This window comes from Blennius ocellaris (genome assembly GCF_963422515.1).
Source record: "Blennius ocellaris genome assembly, chromosome: 19".
Classification (NCBI taxonomy): domain Eukaryota; kingdom Metazoa; phylum Chordata; class Actinopteri; order Blenniiformes; family Blenniidae; genus Blennius; species Blennius ocellaris.
Window position 1 is genome coordinate 15,033,245 of NC_137668.1, and position 20,689 is coordinate 15,053,933.

At 43.3% G+C, this 20,689-nt stretch overlaps 2 protein-coding genes across 3 annotated transcripts; both read right to left on the minus strand.

Annotated features, from left to right (window-relative positions):
• Positions 1–1,259: 1,259 nt before the first annotated feature.
• Positions 1,260–10,239, minus strand: gramd1c (GRAM domain containing 1c). 2 transcript variants are annotated; one of them, XM_080515162.1, is made up of 18 exons: positions 10,096–10,239; positions 9,437–9,551; positions 8,574–8,697; positions 8,166–8,266; positions 7,785–7,880; positions 7,615–7,695; positions 5,482–5,597; positions 5,242–5,398; positions 4,996–5,155; positions 4,763–4,909; positions 4,547–4,665; positions 4,294–4,436; positions 4,113–4,216; positions 3,814–3,984; positions 3,270–3,336; positions 3,054–3,173; positions 2,606–2,711; positions 1,260–2,191 (listed from the first exon to the last, which is right to left on the minus strand). In XM_080515162.1, exons 2-18 carry the CDS (start codon positions 9,533–9,535, stop codon positions 2,123–2,125), a joined length of 1,980 nt encoding a protein of 659 aa, XP_080371288.1. In that variant the 5' UTR covers positions 9,536–9,551; positions 10,096–10,239; the 3' UTR covers positions 1,260–2,122. The 2 variants fall into 2 exon arrangements, with proteins under 2 accessions (XP_080371288.1, XP_080371287.1); XM_080515161.1 differs by having other exon boundaries at positions 3,796–3,984.
• Positions 10,240–12,059: 1,820 nt separating this feature from the next.
• Positions 12,060–20,217, minus strand: atp6v1ab (ATPase H+ transporting V1 subunit Ab). The gene is made up of 15 exons (XM_080515035.1): positions 20,164–20,217; positions 17,901–18,004; positions 16,685–16,813; positions 16,301–16,515; positions 16,070–16,207; positions 15,832–15,983; positions 15,589–15,751; positions 14,888–14,996; positions 14,452–14,574; positions 13,952–14,066; positions 13,799–13,862; positions 13,509–13,712; positions 13,298–13,392; positions 12,986–13,157; positions 12,060–12,773 (listed from the first exon to the last, which is right to left on the minus strand). Exons 2-15 carry the CDS (start codon positions 17,980–17,982, stop codon positions 12,681–12,683), a joined length of 1,854 nt encoding a protein of 617 aa, XP_080371161.1. The 5' UTR covers positions 17,983–18,004; positions 20,164–20,217; the 3' UTR covers positions 12,060–12,680.
• Positions 20,218–20,689: the final 472 nt, after the last annotated feature.

Here is a 20,689-nt window from a genome sequence, read left to right on the forward strand (position 1 = left end):
ACGTAAGTTGTCCTTTTAAATATGGCGGCGACCACAAACACGCATGGCGGCGGCCAAAAACAAGTATGTCGGTGCCCATAAGCCACCATTGTGATACCGCAGTGGCGAGGTTTGCGTTTTGAGAGTAGTATGGCGCTGACCCTGAGCAATAATGGCGGCGTCCACAAACACGTATGGTGGCGTCCACAAACAAGCATGTCAGCGGCCGTACACCGCCATTTTTATACCGCACTGGCGAGGTTTCAAGTCTGGAGGAGCACGGTTGCATTGCGGATCATGTTCTCTTGCCTCCCACCGACAGTGACGCTATAATTGTGCGTCGGAACAAAACATTGCATGTAGTACTGCCTCCCACCAACAGTGGCGCTGGGGTGGTGATTCGGATCAAAATGGCCGAACAAGATGGCGGCGGTGGATTCCCCACCGACGGCTTCTCCGCTCCGAGCGCTTGGAGCGGAAGTCTCCGGAACAGCGCGTGGTGGTAGTCCACCGGGTCCACGTGTCCTTCCGAGTGTCTCCTCCGATTCCTCCTGGGTTTTTTTTCCCCCCCTTTTTCTTTCTGGAGATGGTGACTCCTTCAGGCTCCGCAGTCAAACTGAGCGGAATGTTTCCGTCCTGACGTCAAATGAGGGAGCGTCTCCCCGCCCAGGACGCGCGTGCCGTGGACTCTCACACATCACAGGACTGACTGCACAGTGTTTACAGTCCAGGGGCTTTCAAACATATTTTGGGCATGCATGATAAACTTCACTTAATAGCGTCTATACCCGATCCCCCTCCCCCGCGTTTGTAAAAACCACAAAGCAAAGCAGATTTTTAAATGTCAGTAATTGCATGTAGGATTAAAAAAAAAAAAAATTGCCAGAGTTTGCCAAAAGAGTAGATAATCTGTTCATCCCCATAATAATCCATCTTTCATCCAACGAGGTTGCTTGGGTATCAGCATCCAGTTAAGTTTACTAATTAAGCAGAGCTGTTTATAAATACACACAATTAATGTTTTTAAAACATTTAGAGCCTACTCCGGATTTAAAAGTATTAACTTTCAATGATGATACGACCTGTAAGTGATTTGTGCAGGCCATTACCATCACGATAGTTGGACCAACCCATGCTAAATTGTACTTTCAGTGTGCAGGAACACGAGATTTGAAATGAAATTGGTGCATATCAACTATAAATCGTAAAATAAATTTGGAAAAGCAAGCCATTAAGTTAGAAATATATAGTTTATTAAAACAATTTAAAATATTACATTGTACAAAACCACAATCTGTAATAAACATGGTCCAGTTCACAGATTTCATTTAGTATGTACACAAAATGAGGTAAAGTCAGAAGAAAATTGTGCATTTTGTCTTAAATTCAAGCAACATTTTGTAAACATCCAATGAAGTTTAAGGAAACTAATTATACAGACGATGAAATCAAAACTTGCATCGAGCATTGAGAACACAGTACTGGCCCTGCATTCTCCAGTAAAATATCCCCACCATGTAAAGTATCTAAACTCAGATCTGTTTGTACATTTGTTAATGTGGCTTAGTGCAAGAAAATGTAAAGGTTATAAGTAACCAAATTGTGATACGTTATAGATGATAGTCCGCCATATTAATGTCTGACCTGATTCACATACAGCTCAGGAGGAAACCGAACTCCAATGCAAGCGAGTGGTTTAGTCTGAAGGCTCACCGCATTCTGTACACCCAACCCAAACTTAAAACTCTGAATCATTCACAAGACTTGTGCAAAAAATTTTGAGAAATTAGTTCCAATTTGTTATTTTTATATATACACTAGTTAATTTTGTAGCACCAAGTACTTTAAAATATATTGGTTGTGATGGAAGGGGTTTGTCAAAACATGACATTTAGGTAGGAGCTCACATTAAAACCCTATATGCTCCATGAAAGTCTGACTGTCTTCACAGCAGTCGGTCTGCAGCTTCAAAAACATCCTGGCACCAAACACCTCACCCAAGTCACCCCTGGCAACATGTGGCGCGTCAGTGACCTGGGGACGTCGACATGGCGTCGTCGTCTGTGGACACCAGAGATTTCCTCTGAAGCGGCTCCTTTGCCACGGCGCCTGTTTCTCCATGGGGCCGCCATATCTGGTTGCGTCACTGCGTTGCTCCGGTTTGATTGGCCAAAGCAAAGTTCTGCTGCAGCACCATCAGAGACATGCGGAGCTGCGAGGAGAACAACCGACTCAGCATCTTGAACACCTGTGTCCGTCTACCACAAAGTGCAGCTGCTAACCTCTGAAACAACTTTCTCACGACAGCTGTATTCTCAATATTGCAATAGTTTTTCAAAGTATTATGCAGTATATGATCTTTTAGACCATAAAATACATGCTAATGCTGCAAGTGAGGCAACTTATGTCAGGGTTTCTTGCATCAGCCAGGGTCACCACAGTAGATTACGTGACCCAAATTCATCAACCTGGAATACATTTTTACACCGGCTGGCCTTTTGGATGCATCTGGGCTTTAGGACTGGCACCAGAAGTAGAAGGTGCCCTTCTGATTGTCCGGTTACATATTAGCCTGAGAGCAGTTACTGGTTAATTCCAATATATTGCGCATTCCCACGCCTCCTACCTGTTCTAGTAGTTTGATGGAGTCCTGTAGCACAGTTTTTAAGAGCTGCATCTCCTCTCTGGTCCTCAGCCCTGGTATTGACTTGGAGCTATACTCTGGGGCAAAGCTGTCAAGGCAGAAACGGGAAGTTATTTTTAATCACATTGGCCACACGCAGTCAGCTCAGCACACAGGAAAGGGCAATAAACATGAAACGTAAAGTAGTCTCTGACGCAAGATGTCACTTGCATAAGCACATTGACTGAGGGTGACAAATGGGCAGTTTGAGCACCGTGAGTCATCCGAACAAGAGCTCTCTTGTATGTGGGCTGCTTAAAGACCACAGACAGAAAAAAAAAAAAGGGAGTCGAAAAGCACTTTTTCCTCCCTGCCCGCCCACGCCAAGTATTTCAGAGCAATTATACCTGCTCAGAAATATGCAGATTATACAGCAGAAGAGGCAACTGACCTGGCCTCGCTCCTCTCTCTCAGACGGTGCTTCGTGCTCAGGTACATGCGATGGGCAACATCCTCCATGGCCCACAGCTTAACAAACAGGCCCAGATTCAGCAATGTCAGAAACAGCAGGCTGAATGGAAGAAAAAAAGATCGTGAAACGGTCGATTGTGTGTCTAAAAACAAAATCGGCATCATTAGACAGTAACATTTTAAACTGCGAACTTACATCACACTCATCGCAGCCACTATCGTCGTGATGTTCCACCTGTATGGGCCCTTCATTTCCATATGGTCTGAAATGTAGAGACATTTTGTTTTTAAAATCATGCTGGCAGATTGGAAAACAAAGGGAGGTTTGTCCAAAAAAACCCAAATCCTGCAACATTTTACTTGTCACATGACGTTTCCTTCCAGTGACGCACAACATTTCACAACAGGCAGGGATTGGAACGTTGTAGTTTTCTGGGCATGTGACCCAATAAGACTACTCATAGACAAAGTGGCCTAAGGCTCCCACATACTGATAAACCACTGTTCTAGTACCATTTATGTGCAGGGAAATGGTTTTCTATGGGAATTCTGTACTACTGTTTTGGCATCACTTCGATCATCACTTGTTCCTGCAGCAACCCCCCCCCCCCCCATTTCTCATCTTTAAACGGTTTCGAGCGGTAGTATGGGCTGGTAGCTTAACTTCAAAGATCACAGCTCAAAATAAAAAAATAAAAAAAACCCCACGTCTTTAAAGTCACCATTAAAGCTTTCAGTACCCATGCCGACATCCCGGTGCGGTTCAGAGTCCTGGCCATACGGCTTGATGGGCTTTATGTGATCCGGCATCGTGCGGCTGAACGTCCTCCGCCTCCTGCGCAGACCGCCCATCTTCCCCACGTCGCCACCTCCTTGGTTGAGCTCTGCCTCCTCTTCCAGCAGCTCTGCCTCTGTAAAGCAACGCCGCAGGTTCACAAGAATTAGACGGGAAACGACAAAAGTTCCCATTTTTACACATTCAGATATTACAGCACAGAACTGCTAAAAAGTTTTGAGTGTTATCGAGGATTCTACCCACCGAGCTGTTTGAAATATTCTTCTATGCCACTCCAGGAGTTTTTGGTGATGAAGGACTTGACCAGGCCCCACGGCTGCTTGTTGTACTTCACATCAGTGTACACCCTGGTGGCGGAGCGAGGCGTTTTAAATTCCATTCCAAGATCTCAAGACTCCGATCATTTGATTAAACTGCATTTTACCTCAGTCTGCATTTCCGCTTCGAGTTGCTTATGATGTAGTACCGGTTTTGAGTGTAGAAGTAATCGTGATAGGGGACATCGTGAGTGAACACCTCCGAGTCCACCAGGTAATAATGACCATCCCTGGATTCTTTGTACAGCGTCTGAGAGGCAATATAAAGTGTAAATAATGAGCACGCCATTGTTCACACAAAAGCGGTTGGCATGGATCCGTCCAAGCGCGATCGCACCATTCACACTGAGGTAAACACACCTGGTTCTCCGTCGCAGTGGAGAACTTCCCAACCAAAGGGTTGGTGATGGTTATTGTGTAGTTCAGACTTCGCTTCATGTTTCCAGAAGCATCTTTTTGCCACCCAGTGAAGCTGGAATCTGATAATGGGTGGGGGGGATAAAGCACTTGTGAATATTGCATGTCGCAGTTTATACAGTAAAAGTTAAAACTTGGTTTTGAGAAAGAACAGCTTACTTGTCATCTTACGGATGTCCATAAACCTGCGGATGAAGCTGGACTCGGTGAAGAGCAGCTCAAACATTTTGTTTGCACTGACGTGGAAAACTTTGTTTAGATACAGTCGACCTGATGCTTGGTTGGACACGTCGACGCGCTCCTCCACTGAAGGGGGGTGGGAAAGGAAGATATTAAACCATAGGCAATCTCAAACGCAACAGCTTCAGCACACCTGGGTTTGGTCCAGTCACCTTCTTCAACGCTCTCTGAGCCACTTTGTTCAGAAGCGTCATTCTCGTTGGCGTTGAGGTCAAGAGACTGGTTGGAGCGCTTGGAAATGCGTTCTGGGGCGAAGCGGTCCAGTGAAGGAACAGGACTGCGTCGCATAGATGGGGTGCGGAGAAACTCTGTCTGATTAGAGGGAAAAAATAAATATAGGAATTAGAAAATGTCTTGCATATCCACTTATCAAACCTAGAGGAAAAAGATATTAGTACCCCGTTGCCTGGGTTCAGTGAGACAAACGGAGAAGGCAGTTCTTCCCCTTGAGGCGTCGAGGTCTCTACAGGTACTTGCTCCGGCGCTGTAATGCGAAGGGAGGGGGGCCGCTCCATTTTCCCCGGATTATCGTCACTGCCCAGCTTTGCCATCAGGCTGCAGGTAAACAGGAGACGTTAAAAGAACAAACTTTTACATTTTTTGTGCAGCGTTGTGAACTGAAGTGCAGCACATTTCACCTGGCCTGCATGCTCGATTCAGATATCTGCATGCTCTCCATCTCTTCATGGCTTAGACCCAAATCATTCCCATAATGATGCTTAACCATCTGCCAAAACTCACCGCAGGTCAGAGGCTAAAAGTGGAAGAACAGAAATGTTACAAACAAAATCCTCCCGTCTCTTGCGCAATGAGATTCCGTTCTGACAAATAAAAACATGTTTGCACATGTCAATAAAGTTGCCCCATTATCTGAATTAGCTTGTAACCTGGAAACACGCAACCCACACAGTATAATTTACAGCCTTATCTCCATTGGTGACAAACATGCTGCAAACTGTTTGGATACGCGTCTCACGTGTTCGTGGTAATAACCCTTGACAGCTCAGTCTTGGGAGCGTTAAAAAAAATTAATAAAAAGACTTTCATAATATAGACATGTAGACTGAAGCTGCTCAAAAGAATTACGCAGGACATGCGTTACAACCTTATTTCTTGCCCCTCATTTAACCAAAAAAAGTGCGAAAAGAGAAACATTCCATTGTAAATGAAGCCATTTAGCCATGTGGGAGCGCGCACACGTCCAGTGCGCCCCACCAAAAAAAAAGCGACGGTAAGTTTCAGCAGGCTTTACTTACGTGTCTGTACGGACTTATCCCGACAAACTGCGAGTTTAAACCGGCTGTCAAGAGTCACATCTGCAACCTGGACGCACTTGTTTCAGGAAGTCCTGGATCTGAACTGACTTTGGGGGCGTAAAAAAAACAAAAACGCACCGCCCAAAGATAGTCACCGATAAAAGGTAAACAAAAGCCTGTTTTGCCCGTCGGACCTTAAGTTTATCGTCGGATCAGAGCTACTTTGTTTTGTTGCGATTCTTGTGATCGCCAGCGATGAGTTTTAGAAGCGGCTCGTCGATGCAAATGAGCCGGATTGGCCACACCTGTGGAGGTCAATGAACTCCGGTGTGTTCCTGCAGGTGTTTGTGATCGCGGTGGATCCCTGCAGACCTGCTGCTGTGGGAAGACTGCCATAGTGCCAGGATACAGAAATAGTCTAGTGTATATGCTGTGATCCAAGTTACAGAGGTCAAAAGTCCAAACTTCAGCCGATTCCACCCTCTTGCGCATCTGAGATTGTATTAAAAGCATTGTTTTCAAATAATTCCCACTCAATACGTCACCAAGCCATGTACCAAAACAACAAAGTGTGTATGGATTATTTTGTTGAAATAATGCTTCTTTCCTACAAGTTGTATTGTATACCACCTTGCTTTCATTTTTACATTTGCGGTAGCTTGGCAGAGTGTGTGGGGTGGCGCCCAGGTGAAATCAGCCAAATCTTATCTTCCAAATGCCAAACAGCATTTCTTGGTGGTGCTGCTTTGTGCATCGAATGACTCAATCACTCAAGAAACGAGCCTTACTGGAAAATTGAGTTCACCAAAAGAATTTACAAAATTATTCTGCAGTTGGTTTCCATCCCTGAACATTGTAATCATTTTATTAATCTAACATTTTTATTTGTTTTTAAAACAAAAGTGGAAATAATTTAGCTCGGTGTGAACCACAGTTTCCTCACATATTTCACAGATCACTGGATTTTTAGCAGGGTGTCTCACTTCAACCTCACAGTTCCCATTTTCACTGTTCAGAACGTCACACAGATTACCTTACTCAGACAAGAAATCAAATGTACAAAAAAAACCCAACTTCACCATGCAACACCACACATGCGTTTTAGCAGGTCAACTATACCAAACATGTCTGTGGCACAGTAGACATGAGCCGGTCTGTTAGACTCGTGAGCAAACCTGCTCCTGGGTGCATAACTTTACCCTACATGCACTGGGAGGACAGTATAATATGCACTCTGGACCTTTTAGGTAAGCGCTCCTCAACAGGGTAAGGTGGGGGGGTTCACAGATAGCAATAAGTATGTCATAACAACAGTCTCTTCTCTTAAAGGTCACCTGTGATAAGCGAAAGATACATTTGCAAATCTTTCGCCATGTTATTTTCTTTTTGACACACATGGTTAAGTTATGTAGCTGGAGCCTTTGTTGATCCTGCCTGTGCGTAGATAATCCAGACTTAAGATATGACCCTTGTATAGTTTATCTGCAGATGGTAGAATGTGGAGCTGGGCCTTACATTGTTCATCAGTGTGTTTTGCCACATGCGGAAAATGCTCTGGTAACTTTTCTCTCTTGCTGCAAAGGAGGTGAAGAAGAACTGTGTGGGGGGAGGAAAACACAAAATAATCAAACAGCACATAGGAGAACATGTGAAATATCTTGCGATTCAAAATGCTGCGCAAATACCTTCTCTGCATCTGTGCAAATCTGGATGGCATTTGGAATGAGGCGAGCTGTTTTCTCTCTGGTCATCGATTTGACGTCTCCAAGAATCAGCATGAGCTTCACATTATGGTAAAATGTTACATTAGTGCACACAAGCAGATATAGTGTGAAGGAAATCAAGGTCTGAGGTCAGCCTGCAAACTAATCAGCCCTTCTGTGAGAAACCTTGTCGGTGTGCCAATGTTTTCAAAATAAGCATTTTTGTCATTGCAGAGTTAAACGCATTTAATTTGTTGGCTTTTTTTCTTCTTATCATGCCGCTTTGTCTGCATGCATTTGTGGTTGCTGTGGTTGTAGTGAGCTCCTGACAGTGTGCACCCTCCACCCTCACAGCGTCATTACCTTCGTACCCCTGAACACATTGCTGTAGAAACAGACCCAGTTCTCCGACAGGTACATGCGTCCCTGAAGGAGTATGTCCCGCTGGAGGGCGCATGGATAATCTGAGGAAAAACACACGCCACTTCTGAAACAGCTACACCATCCGTAAAACAATTAACTTGCAATACTGGAACAGAAAGGATTTATAGATGTTTTAAAGATACCGTAGGGTTTCTGCTGTAAAGAATCCAGTCAATATTAAAGTCATTTACTGGAACTGATCAGTTTGGAGGATTACAATAAAGGTTATTTAGTCATTTCTATCCAGGATTCACAGAGACAGAATTTCTGTTTTCTTACACGGGGCATTAAATGACCCAATATGAGTGGTTTCATCTTTCATTATAATGAGTAGCCTTCATAACTCACCCACTACGAGTCTTTCTGAATCAGGCACCTCCTTGAACAACCTCTTAAACTCATCAAGCCGCAGTTTGTAGTATGGGAAAGGAGCTTGAGGCGCTGCCAGACACACTCCCTGAAAGTCAGAGTCCTGAAAGAGACATTGTGAGCATCAACTTGGAAGGTGTTGGAGGGGAAGAAATGCAAGACTTCGTGATGACAAAACATTAAGAACAAACTTTGCTCAATCGGCCTTCTGCAGAGCTGCTAAACCAAAAAAACAAAAATGCTGTTGAAGTAGTAGTCTAAATTATTTACAAAAACAAGGCCATAAATCTCAGACACTGGGCATGTAGCAGGAGTAACCACTAAACATTTGTGTTGGATGCTGGTGTTCAGGTGACCAAACTAATGTGAAAACATTGATCTGCAGACACAAACCCTGTTGCAGTCTTTACTTCAGCAGGCAAGTATCAAACAAGACGAGGCAAAATGCTGAAAGCCAAAGAGCAAGCTGATGTAAAAGTGACTTAACACCTCCAACCAATCAGTGGTATAACATACATTTAGCACAAGGGCTCCTTTAATATTAAATCAACAAAACCGTTTTGCTTTAGGGTGCATTGCAATTCATTTGCAAATATTGTTAAAGCCGTTTTCTGAAACACCATCATTGGCCTTTAAGCTCCCCCCCATCAATGAACTGCCTCAATCACAATCTCAACAGGGAGCATGGTGGAATGAAGTGAACCACAAGAGGGCAGTAAAATGTGTTCCATTCCATTATTCCCACGCTTCACAAGTACGACAGAAACTGGGCCTCAACGACCAACTGTTAATCTCGAAAAAGCAGCAGTTGCGGTTTGTGTGAACGCAGATGTTTTCCTCACGTTTTCTTCATCGGTGCTCCACCCGGTGTCCGGCACGGACGTAGTTTCATCTGTAATGTCATCGCTGCCCACTCCTGACCGGTTGGATACCTGGTCCATGTCCTGTGCTGGTGGACTACTCCGATAAACAAACAACAGGTATCACCAGTTTGAGCTCATCGACGGGGCCTCTTGGAAGATTTTAATCAAAATTAAAGACTTTTTTTTTTTTTAACTGAGTCATGAGTGACTCGAAAGTCTGCATCAACACACTGGAGCCATTATCACTGCAGCAGAACAGGTTTAACTGGAGAGCCACAGCGAGGATACGTAATGCCAGTACGCACAAGCCTCTGCGAACTCGTGTTTCCTTGTGCTTCTTTTGTTTGGTTGAAAAGTTACAGTCGTCCACGCAAAAAATGCGGGTTGCGTTTTTAGATTGTATTCTTTTAATGACGCAGGGAAAACAATGCTTTTGTCAGTTGTCAAAGGCTCCATCGACTGATAAAATCTGATTTGAATGTCAAACCTTTTCAAACAAAGTGGTAAGTTGATAAGTTAGAATCAGATACGTGAATCCGCGCTCTTATCAAACGGACTCACAAACGGTTGCTTTTGCGCAGCGAGGCGCGCAAGGAGCGCATGGCGCGCGCTTCAGCTGCTGTCAATCACTGACTTACCTGACTCGGAGTGGACCCAGGGTTTCTGCCTTTCCTGCGCAGTCGAGTTAAAATAAATAAATACTGTTACATTCATAAAAGCTGAGGCAGCAGCGTGTCCCGCACAGCTCTGAGAGGAGCGCTCGAGCTGAATTTACGCGTGCGTCGCTGGTCTTAGCGGCAGGTGCATCCCATTTGGCCGAGCAGGTGAAATACCTGCTGGGAGTTGTCAGACACCTTGTTGACGCTCATTGGTCTTCAATCAGCTCAGAAGTGACCTCTCCCTTCATCTGTTCCTGCCAATTTGAAAGAACCTATTTTAATATTGAAGCATGTTCCATGCTTCAATTTCATTATATTCTAAGTGGCAACTGGGACTGATAATTATATCTCAGGTAAAAGGAAAATGATAAAAGATCCTATCTTATAAAATATTTTAATAGTTTGAGGGACAGTATATCTGATCGATATACTGTGAATTCAGTTATGGGAAAAAATATAAAATATATCTTTTTGCCGATGATTCACCTCCACTCGAATAAAAATAATACTGAATAAAGCATTGTTTCCCATCGCTTTCTGGCGCCTGCCTGCTTATAAAAAGCAGTGGGATATCTGACTCTGAGTCATGTCTCAGATGAGTTGTTTATAGCTCAACTCAATAAGCTTTTTTCCCTTCAGCACTTCCGTCTTTCAGCAAAGGTTGGAATGAACCAAGTCTTCTCAACGATAAGGTAAAAAAAAGAAGGTAAAAAAAAAAAGAAATATTTCAAATTCTTGTTTTGATTTTATTTTCTGCGGTCATTTACCTGAAAATCCCACATGTTTATGTTCCATCTCTTTATGGAAAACAGCAGATACAAATGGTTTTAATTAGCTCCACTTTCAGTGACTCCAATATTCTGTTGACGCCTTCTGAAGTTAATTGATGACCCTAAAATTGCCCCTGAATGTGAGTATATGTGTTGTCGGTCTCTTTTCTTCTTCTTTTTTTTTTTTTTTAATGTGTGCTCTGCCTTCACTTCAGTTAGCTGGGATCAGCTTCAGTGCCTGTAGTCTTTATTTGGTTCACTTGCGCACACCACTTTAATTAAGGTATTTATGTTTTGTTTTGCCAAAGACGACCAACATGGTTTTGATGCACAATCATTTTTAAGGTCTTGAGCTTGATTGTATAATATTCATATTCATATTGTACAAGTGCCATGTTTGCTCATTTATGCATTTCTTTATGATCTTTTTAAAACTGGAAATAGAGCAATGAGGAACATATTGAGATATAGGAAGGACTGTTGTGCGCTTTATCATGATATGTGCATTATTTCTGATGAATACCTTCGGCCCCTTTTCCTCTACAAACTGGTTCATAGTTCATAGGAGTTAGTGCACCTGATTAACGCATTATTTTAAAATTAAAGGAATTGCAATTGACAGTATCTATGTTTAAGAATACATCTGATTAGTCCATCAAGTAATATTTCCTGTAGATTGTAGAACACCCTAAAACTTTCAGTGTATATATATATTAGTTTGAGGAGGAAATTCAAGGTTTTAAGATCAGAGTGATAACTGGCACTTCTTTTTTTTTCTTCAATCACATCCTCTTTGTAACGCCCATATCCTGTTAGGTAAGACATGAAATGCAGTGCTTATACTTATGTACTTTTAGATAAGTAAAGTTTTATACCAGTGAGATGTGAATGTGTCACCAACTATTGATGGATTTAAATCATTAGAATATACACTTCTTCCAAAATGTTAATCACCATTTATCAACGCAAGATCTATATTTAGCTGTCCTCTAACTTCAAGAAGAGTTACTGAGGTCAACAAAAGTATTATTATGTTGATACATTCAAAGTGAAGCAGAGTTCAGAGCATGAGCAAAATGCAGAGAGACCAGTTCAACAGCACGGACTGCATTATCAAAAACAATGAAGTGAAACAGTGAAACGCAAAGACAGTTTTTCTTTCCCCACGTTTTACTTCTTTGGGAGTCACATGATGAAACTTTTGGACAGCGGCGAGTCAGCCATCCCGACACTTACACATTCACACAGCAAAGTACACAGCACTGCACGGCGTGAAACACAGCCATTAAAAAACCAAAAGAAAGAACAACAAAGCCTTTACGTCAAAATGCTGGCAATAAATAGAATGATCTTATTAAATTTATATTCAATACTCTTCTGTACAGATGGTCTGTGGATTACAATACATCAACTGAACAACCCTCTTCAGGAAGAGCAACACAGCTACACACAGAAATCATGTAAACAGAGTAAAGGAAGAAACGGGGATAAGAGATCCCTCTTACATACACACAAGGAACTCACACACACACACACACACACACACACACACACCATCAGTGACCATGCAGAGGATCCAGAGCAGACCTACATGAGGCAACAAACAATAATGAATACAGTACATCTTCCTCTTTTCCCCCCACATGAAGTTACACACACGCACACACTCGCGCTTCCACTCACAGAGGAGCACAGGAGAGCACACACAGGTTCCAGGAATACACGGAGGCGGAATGTGATTCTGCAGTGGAGGGGTCGGAGATGAATGCGGGAACGATTTTGAGAGGGGCGAGCTCATTCCTCCAATGTGCGGAAGCCGTTCTGCATGTCCTCCAGCAGCTGTGCGTACTCCGCCTTTATCTTCCCCTCGCCGTCCTTCACTGGGTCCTGCACAGACACGCATGACGCAGGTCAAGGCAACGTCTTTCATCCATACAGCATGTGCTCCGGTACATTTTTTTTTTACAATGATCACGACATAAGGACCTTCCATAAACCCTGGTCCTGTTGACATGTCAAACTCGGCAAAATGTCCCTGCAGTCCCAACATAAATGTATTCACAATCTCTTGTCATTTATTGCTATGATACTTTACACACCTTGAATTTCATGGAGCTGAGCCTGTAGAGGATTTCCCCCATGTGCTCCTTGATCATGGCCCATGTGATCTTGTTGTCGCTCTGAGCTGTGGTCTCCACTGCGTGCCGTGCCATGTCATAGAAGGCAATCGTGTTGGAGAGAATGCCCACCGTCTTGTAGAAAGGACAGAACCTGGGAAGATGATGTCAAAGGAAAGTAAATCATAACATCTTTACAAGGCTTTGGTATCAGATTGGTTTGCATGGAACGAGTTCAGCAGTGGCGTTTCACTTATTCTCTACATTGACGGGGAGTACAGGTTATAAAGCTACCTGTCATAAGGAGTGTAACCGTTCTGCTGCAGAAAGTCGTCTTTGAGGAGCTTGGCCACTTCCAGAGTGATTTTATCAGATTCTGCAAGTGAAGCCTGTCAAAGAAAAAAAAAGGATCAAATTATTCATTTATTCATGAAGAGCTGACAGGAGTATGCGACACGACTATGTGACAGATAAAACCACTGCGCCGTCTTCATGCCGAATTCACCTTTCCGACCAGCTGCACAATCTCAGCCAGGTCCTCCTCCTCCTGCAGGATCTCCTTCGCCTTGGTACGCAGGGGCACAAACTCGGGGAAGTGCTTATCGTAGTATTCATCCAGGGCGCGGGTGTATTTGCTGTAGCTGATGAGCCAGTTGACGGAGGGGAAATGCTTCCTCTGAGCAAGCTTCTTATCCAAACCCCAGAACACCTGAGAAAGGAGGCACCAGGCACATGATGTTCAGTGACAATATGCTTCATCAAACGTGACGGTGGCCTCGGAGGTGCATTATTTACCTGAACAATACCAAGCGTGGCTGAAGTAACGGGATCAGAGAAGTCGCCACCGGGAGGTGACACACTGAGGAAACAACAAATAGATCCTTGAGAGTTCGCCGCAACGATAATGCAGAGTAATGTCTCCATCTAGTGACATGAGGCTGTACTCACGCGCCGACAATACTGACGCTGCCCTCCCTCTCAGGGTTGCCCAGGCACTTCACTCTGCCTGCACGCTCGTAGAAGGAGGCGAGCCGGGCGCCCAGGTATGCAGGGTAACCGCTGTCTGAGAGCGGATAGAGAAAGAGTTTGTTGTTTTTATTTTAAATCAAGTGACAGAACTGACTGACATCTCCCCCACTCATAAAAAAAATCCATGCAAAAAACCCAGAATTGAGCTCGGGCTGTTAACTCAGCTGTTTAACCATCCGCCTCACTTTTTTTTTTTGCACATAAAATTCAGAATCCAGTAACTGAGTTAAGAAATGCTTACATTTCATGACATTGAGAGAAATAATGTTACTATTTACTAAACTAACCGTATTCAGATAAAACTATTCATCATAACTGTAATTCAGTGGTGGCTTGTAACCAAAAGTATGCCGGTCGAATCAGACCACTGTGAGCAAAGCCTCGGTCTTCTGACGATCACCAACAAACTGTAATCTTACCAGCAGGCATCTCAGCCAGACGGCCAGAAATCTCTCTGAGAGCCTCGGCCCAACGCGAGGTGGAGTCGGCCATCATGCTCACATTGTATCCCATGTCTCTGAAGTACTCAGACAGTGTGATTCCTGCCAAAACACAGAAAGTGAGAACGCATTACTTGTGTGAGCCAATCAGAAATAATCACAAGGGAAGAGCAGGGATAATTTCTTTCAACCGGGTGTACACAGTATGGTTTTTTAAATGCTTTTTTAACACTTCACTCACACTGTACTAATAATAAATAAACTGTCGGTGATGGAAGGCTAAATGTGAACAGACTCAATTTGCAGAGTCGAATTTCACTTTATTCACCAACAATACAAGTGAAAAAGTAGTAAACCACACAACTGTTGCACAGTGTTATGCACGGCATTGTGTAACGCTTATAGCTGAACCTGCCTGTGTAGATGGAGGCCTCTCTGGCAGCGACAGGCATGTTGGAGGTGTTCGCCACCAGAGCTGTCCTCTTCATGATGCTCTCAGTCTTTCCAGCCACCTCCATAGTCAGCTGTTAAAAAGCCGATGCGCTTGATTAACAATTCAAATTCTTCACAAACTTTTCATACAGTGTTGAAAGTTTACGTGAATGTTGCTACAAACAAAAATTCTCATATTATTATTATTATTTTATATGCATACATATATTATTACAGTGTGTTATTATTATTAGTTGGCTAGGCAATTTGGCCCCAAAAAAAGCAATTTTTTTAAAGAAAAATTTGTTTCAATTCGATTTACAATTTTATTATATTCTTTCCCTCAATGCAATTAAAAATGACTGCAGACATCAAGTATATTGTCAAAAGTGCAACTTCATTGCAGTGATTGTCCTCAGAGGTAAAATTCATATAAAAAAAAATAAATCCCAAAATATAAAGTAAATGAGGCTCAGTCATTCAAAAAATTCAAGATATGATAGAATGGAACGTGAAAAATGCTGAAAAACTGTACAGGAAAAAAAACTCGAATTTGCAAAATAAAAATTGTTTTTAGCCATAAATTCTAGAAATCAATTGAATATTTTCTTTTGCCCAGCGCTTAAAAGAAATAATTTGAAATAAGTGAAGACGACTGTTGAAGTACGGCAAGTTGTCACCGACCTCTGGGAAATCTCGCAGTACTTCTGACATCTCGTTCCCACGCTCCCCGCAGCCAACGTAGATGATGACATCACTGTTGGAGTATTTGGACAGGGACTGGGAGATGACAGTCTTACCACAGCCAAAAGCTCCGGGGATGGCTGTGGTTCCTCCTTGCACACACCTTCAGACAGATATTTGAGAATTAAAAAAAACCCAATGTCGATGTCGTGAGATAAAAGTCGGAGATGATGTGAAACGTACGGGAAAAGAGCATCCAGCACTCTCTGCCCAGTCAGTAGCGGGTGATTAGCGGGCAGTTTTTCTGTGACGGGCCTCACTTGTCTGACGGGCCACACCTGCACCATGGTGAACTTCTCCTTCACACCCTCAAACTCCAGCTCCATCACCACATCCTGAGACGCAAGACGCACGGCGTCAACACAAAACAACAGCGACTTGGCGAAGCACGGCAGCGTCAGGGGCGGAGCTTCGGACTCACGGAGATATCGTAGCTTCCAGGTGGAGCCACGTAGGTGACCGTGCCTCTGTTTTTGGGAGGCAACATGATCTTGTGCCTGATGAGGGAGTTCTCGTGCACGAAGCCATAGATGTCGCCACCTGTGATGTGACTCCCAACCTAACGGTGAAAACAAAGGGGGACACACAGAGACAACTCAGCTGGGGGAAGTGAAGACACGAGGACGGTTGCGAGTGTGCACGCGCTCGTTACCCGCAGGCTCTTGCTGGGAGAAAACTCCCACTTGAGGTCTCGGTTGAGGGCGCCGATGTTCACTCCTCTCGGGATGTAGATGCTTTGTGTGAGGTCATTGATGTCCTTGAGGGGTCGCTGGATACCATCAAAGATGGACCCCATGATTCCTGGACCCAGCTCAACAGAGAGAGGCTTCCCTGTCCGCAGCACGGGATCCCCCACCGACACACCGGCTGAACTCAAACTCAGGAAAAAAAAATAGAAAGAAATGCACCGACATCTCGACAAGAGCTTAGAATCCTACCGGAACAACTCTTTCATTAAAAGTAACCTGAAAAACTGGAAAGCGGCCCTTTAACGGCAGCCATTAAACCGCCGGACAGCACGTAACAGTGAGGATACACGTCTCCTCGTAGACCTGGATGGTGGCCATGTCTCCCTCCAGCCTGATGATCTCGCCCACCAGCTCACTGTGGCCGACACGCACCAGCTCATACATGGCTGCTCCGGCCATGGCCGTCGCGGTCACCACTAAAAACATAAACAAGACAGAACATCATGTTTGACAGGTGTGGATCTTGTTGTTCGCAGGAGTGATAATAGACCTGTGATATTTCTATTACCTTACATTAGTTTCACATAAGAACTCAACCCCGATATTAATCATCAGTCATTATTGTAAAAAAAAAAACTATTGTTTAGATAAAAGTGTGCCTTGTGGTGTGTAGTGTTGCTGTGAATAACTACCCAAATATGGACAAGAAAAGCAAATGAGCTGTCTGCAGGGATTACTAATAAAATAATCGTCTCTCAAGTTTAGAGACCAAAAGCAGCCAGAAGTCTCCATGACAAAATCAGCAAGGGCCACCTGTGTCTGTATTAGATGTGCTTAGTATGTCATGCAAGCAAAGTTAATGTAACTAACAATCACTGTGCAAAAATGTAGTTTCGCAATTTCCTAACTGTTTGAAAATTTTTTTGAAAAAAGGAGCCAAAATCTGCAAGTTGAACAAACTAGATACTTGAGCATATTTGGAATCGCTTCACATTAACTGCTATAAAGCTGCTGGGTTGTGACTTGGTAAAACTACATCTAATTTCTAGGAATCGTATTCTAAATCTTCAAACTACACCAATAATTTAAATATTAGGTTCGCGTGATAGTATGAAGTAAATTCCGTCATACAGAATCCTTGGATTTCAGTAATTGGCTTAAAACATGAAAAAGTCTATATTGTCTGTGCATGACCTGGACAAAATAAAATTTATTTGGATTTTCGGTGCTTTTCTTTCCTTCCAAGGCTGACTAACCCAGTTCAATCATTTAAAGAATTCAAGGACTTGTGGCTTGAGATTGAACCGTGCCCTAACTTCCGTGAATCTGATGAGAACTTGAAATCAAAAACAATTGCGCCATATTCATGAGTCATGTTTTGTTTTAAATGTGAAGACAACGGAAGTGGTTGAAGCAATCGTCTCACATCAAGTATAATCCCTGGTTTGAGTGCAGTTCCGGGGCCTTTCGGTGCACAATTTACAAGTTAACCCTAAGCCAGCGTTAACAACTGGAAATGTTTTATGAAGGAGACTGTGATTGTGTTTGGACATGGATCCCAACCTGGTCCAGAGACTCCATGAACAAATCCAAACTGGCTCTCTCGCTCCTCATCCCTGACCTTGGGCAGCTTGGACAAGTCCATCTTCACAGGTTTATTAGTCCCACTGCAAGAAAAAAGCAGAAGAATGAGCGCTCCACAAAACCACTGAGAAAATCATCGCCTCTTTTGTCGAGGAATTTAATGGAAGCTATAAAATGCACTGGTGTAAGAATGTTTTCATTACTGAAGTCCTACAGTCAAAGGGCTATTTGGCTGTAACTGCGTTGGCAACGTGCGACTGGCACCTCTTGTGGTAACCATGGTAAAAATCAAGGAAAGGAATACGGCAGCATCACAGCTCACGACTCATTTTTCAGCGTTTCCAGAAAACCACCCCCTCCGTCTCGGCTGCGCACCTCAGGACTACTACTACAGTCAATATGACGTATCAGGGGCACATTAGATGGGGACCCTGTGTTTCCCCTGCAAATGTACGTGCATGTCTATCTAAATAACATCCTTTTTTTTTAAAAATGCAGTCAGAACAGTTATCTATTTGTGCATCATGTCCTTTCTTCAGTGACACTAGTAAGACACATGCTTCACACTATTTCACTCCACAATTGCAGTAGCCTCTCTCTCACACACACACCAAGCAGTCTTCAGTCGTGACATAAATCCATCCCCTGCACATATGGTCAGTTTCATCTGCAATATCCTGTGTGCACCAGCCTCGGTGGATATGAAACCAATATTCTCATATAATTTATTGTTTTGCACCCCTGGTTCTCTCTCTCTCTCACACACACACACACACACACACACACACACACACACACACACACACACACACACACACACACACACACACACACACACACACACACACACACACACACACACACACACACACACACACACACACACACACACACACACACACACACACACACACACACACACACACACACACTCCATCGTGTCCTTTTCTTGCCCTTCTCACTGTTGTGCAGCTCTTCCTGTTCACGCGAGGCTGATTCACCCATCTGTGCAGGAATATAGCAGCGCCTCCTGCAGGTCACTGCTTGTACTACAAGAATAACACCTGAAAAGGTGGAACAGAAAACTTAAAAGTACACAAGATTTCTGTTGAGTCTATTATGTGGGTTTAATCTCTCAGCCACGGAAGCTGTAACAGTGACTAGTGGGAGTGTCTTTGGGGTGATAAGGTGAGCAGTCAAATTATACTCTTTACAACCCAACAATATAAGAGCCACTAAACAGCTGCATGTATTATACTTGTTACAGGCTCCAACACAAAGCTTGTATAGCATTCCAAGAGATGAAACAACTCCACCATTCACATCTTACAGTAAAAAAAGTGATGGACAAAGGCTTCACCAGATGTGACACTTGATCATATGATCGGGCCACATGACTGGCTGGCTCAATGAGTCTCTTTAGAGAAGTGGGAAAAACGCATGGTGCAAAACTGGGAAGTACAAATTATGACTGTAATGAGGAAGCTGAGGACAATCTCTCACAGTCTGGGACAAAAAAAAACGATCCTGAAAATAATTTTGTACATATGTATTGCACTGTCGACCTTACCTGTGGGAAACAACATATGCATATTATCCATACTTTAAGTTAGGACCTAAGCCGGAGATAGTTTGTTCATATAGGAACAGCAGGGTGAACACACAGATATGATGAGGCTCAGAAATGTTACATGTGAGTGATAAGATCACAAAGCCTCCTGTCACACCATTGTTAATTGCAAACTCATTGAACGCATCACTCAGTTTGTAGTGGTTGCAAAATAGAACGCCACACCAATGTCAATATATATTTAAAGGTAACCCCAAACAGTCTGCAGATGATATGTAATGAGCTCTGCAGAGATCTGAGCATTGAACGCGACTTCAATCGTCTTCTGTTGACAGTTTTTTTTTTTTTTTTACAGTTCACAGCTGGTTTTATTGACACAGCAAGGAGAGCGTAAAATTCGACTGATCCATCCAAAATACACACGATGCTCCTCTACAGTCGACCCCACGGTGTCTCCACTGATAAAAGATGTGGGTGTGCTTCTCTATCATGGAAATAAAAACCAACATCTGGTCTCTCGGCCTGCCTGAAATTCTGCTGCCTCCGCGGCTCTTTGCGCATCGAGGGGGCAGCTCCACGGGTTTCATTACGAGAAAACAGCAAAACAACACGTTAGATCAACAAAGACAAGATTGATCGGCGCGAGCGCCGTTTAGAAAATGTCACGTTTACCGTCTGGTTGCGAAGTGTCCGGTTAGTGTCTTTCCTGGAGAGAGAAACGTTTGGTGCTGCGGAGCGTGACAGCAGTCAGAGATCAGCTGACTTCATTCACTGGCTGCTCGGTTTTACTGCGGAATCCATGCAACTGACGCCATTTTGGATCCGCCCAGGAGCCACGGCAGAGCTCTTCAAGCGACAAGCGCCAAGGCTACGTATATTGAATTGTATTTGAATTGAACAAAAATAATTTGGATAAAATAACACCACATCCATATTCAAATTTTTTTAATTCAATAAAAAAAATATATATGGAAAATTAAAATTCCAAACTATGTTAACTATCAAAACTGCTATTCCAACTCATTATTTGAAAGTGAAATTGGCATTATATTAGCACAAGATCATCATCATCATTTTTGTGGACTCAGATTCTTTCAACTGGAGCTGCAAGTGAACCCTAATTTAAGAATTGTTGTAACGTGTGAGTGACTAAGTAGTGGTAGAAAAAGTTTTGTATAAAATATGTGAGGGCAATGAT

Coding starts and splice junctions, on each gene's coding strand:
- gramd1c (XM_080515161.1), bottom strand. CDS start 9,535: ATGGACCAGGTATCCAACCGGTCAGGAGTGGGCAGCGATGACATTACA. Junction 7,881..8,165: donor ATGTGTTCAGGGGTACGAAG/GTAATGACGCTG, acceptor CATAATGTGAAG/CTCATGCTGATTCTTGGAGA. Junction 3,337..3,795: donor GGGTACTGAAAGCTTTAATG/GTGACTTTAAAG, acceptor TCTACATTTCAG/ACCATATGGAAATGAAGGGC.
- atp6v1ab (XM_080515035.1), bottom strand. CDS start 17,982: ATGGACTTGTCCAAGCTGCCCAAGGTCAGGGATGAGGAGCGAGAGAGC. Junction 14,997..15,588: donor TACTGCGAGATTTCCCAGAG/GTCGGTGACAAC, acceptor GCTTTTTAACAG/CTGACTATGGAGGTGGCTGG. Junction 14,067..14,451: donor TCTGGCTGAGATGCCTGCTG/GTAAGATTACAG, acceptor ATCCGCTCTCAG/ACAGCGGTTACCCTGCATAC.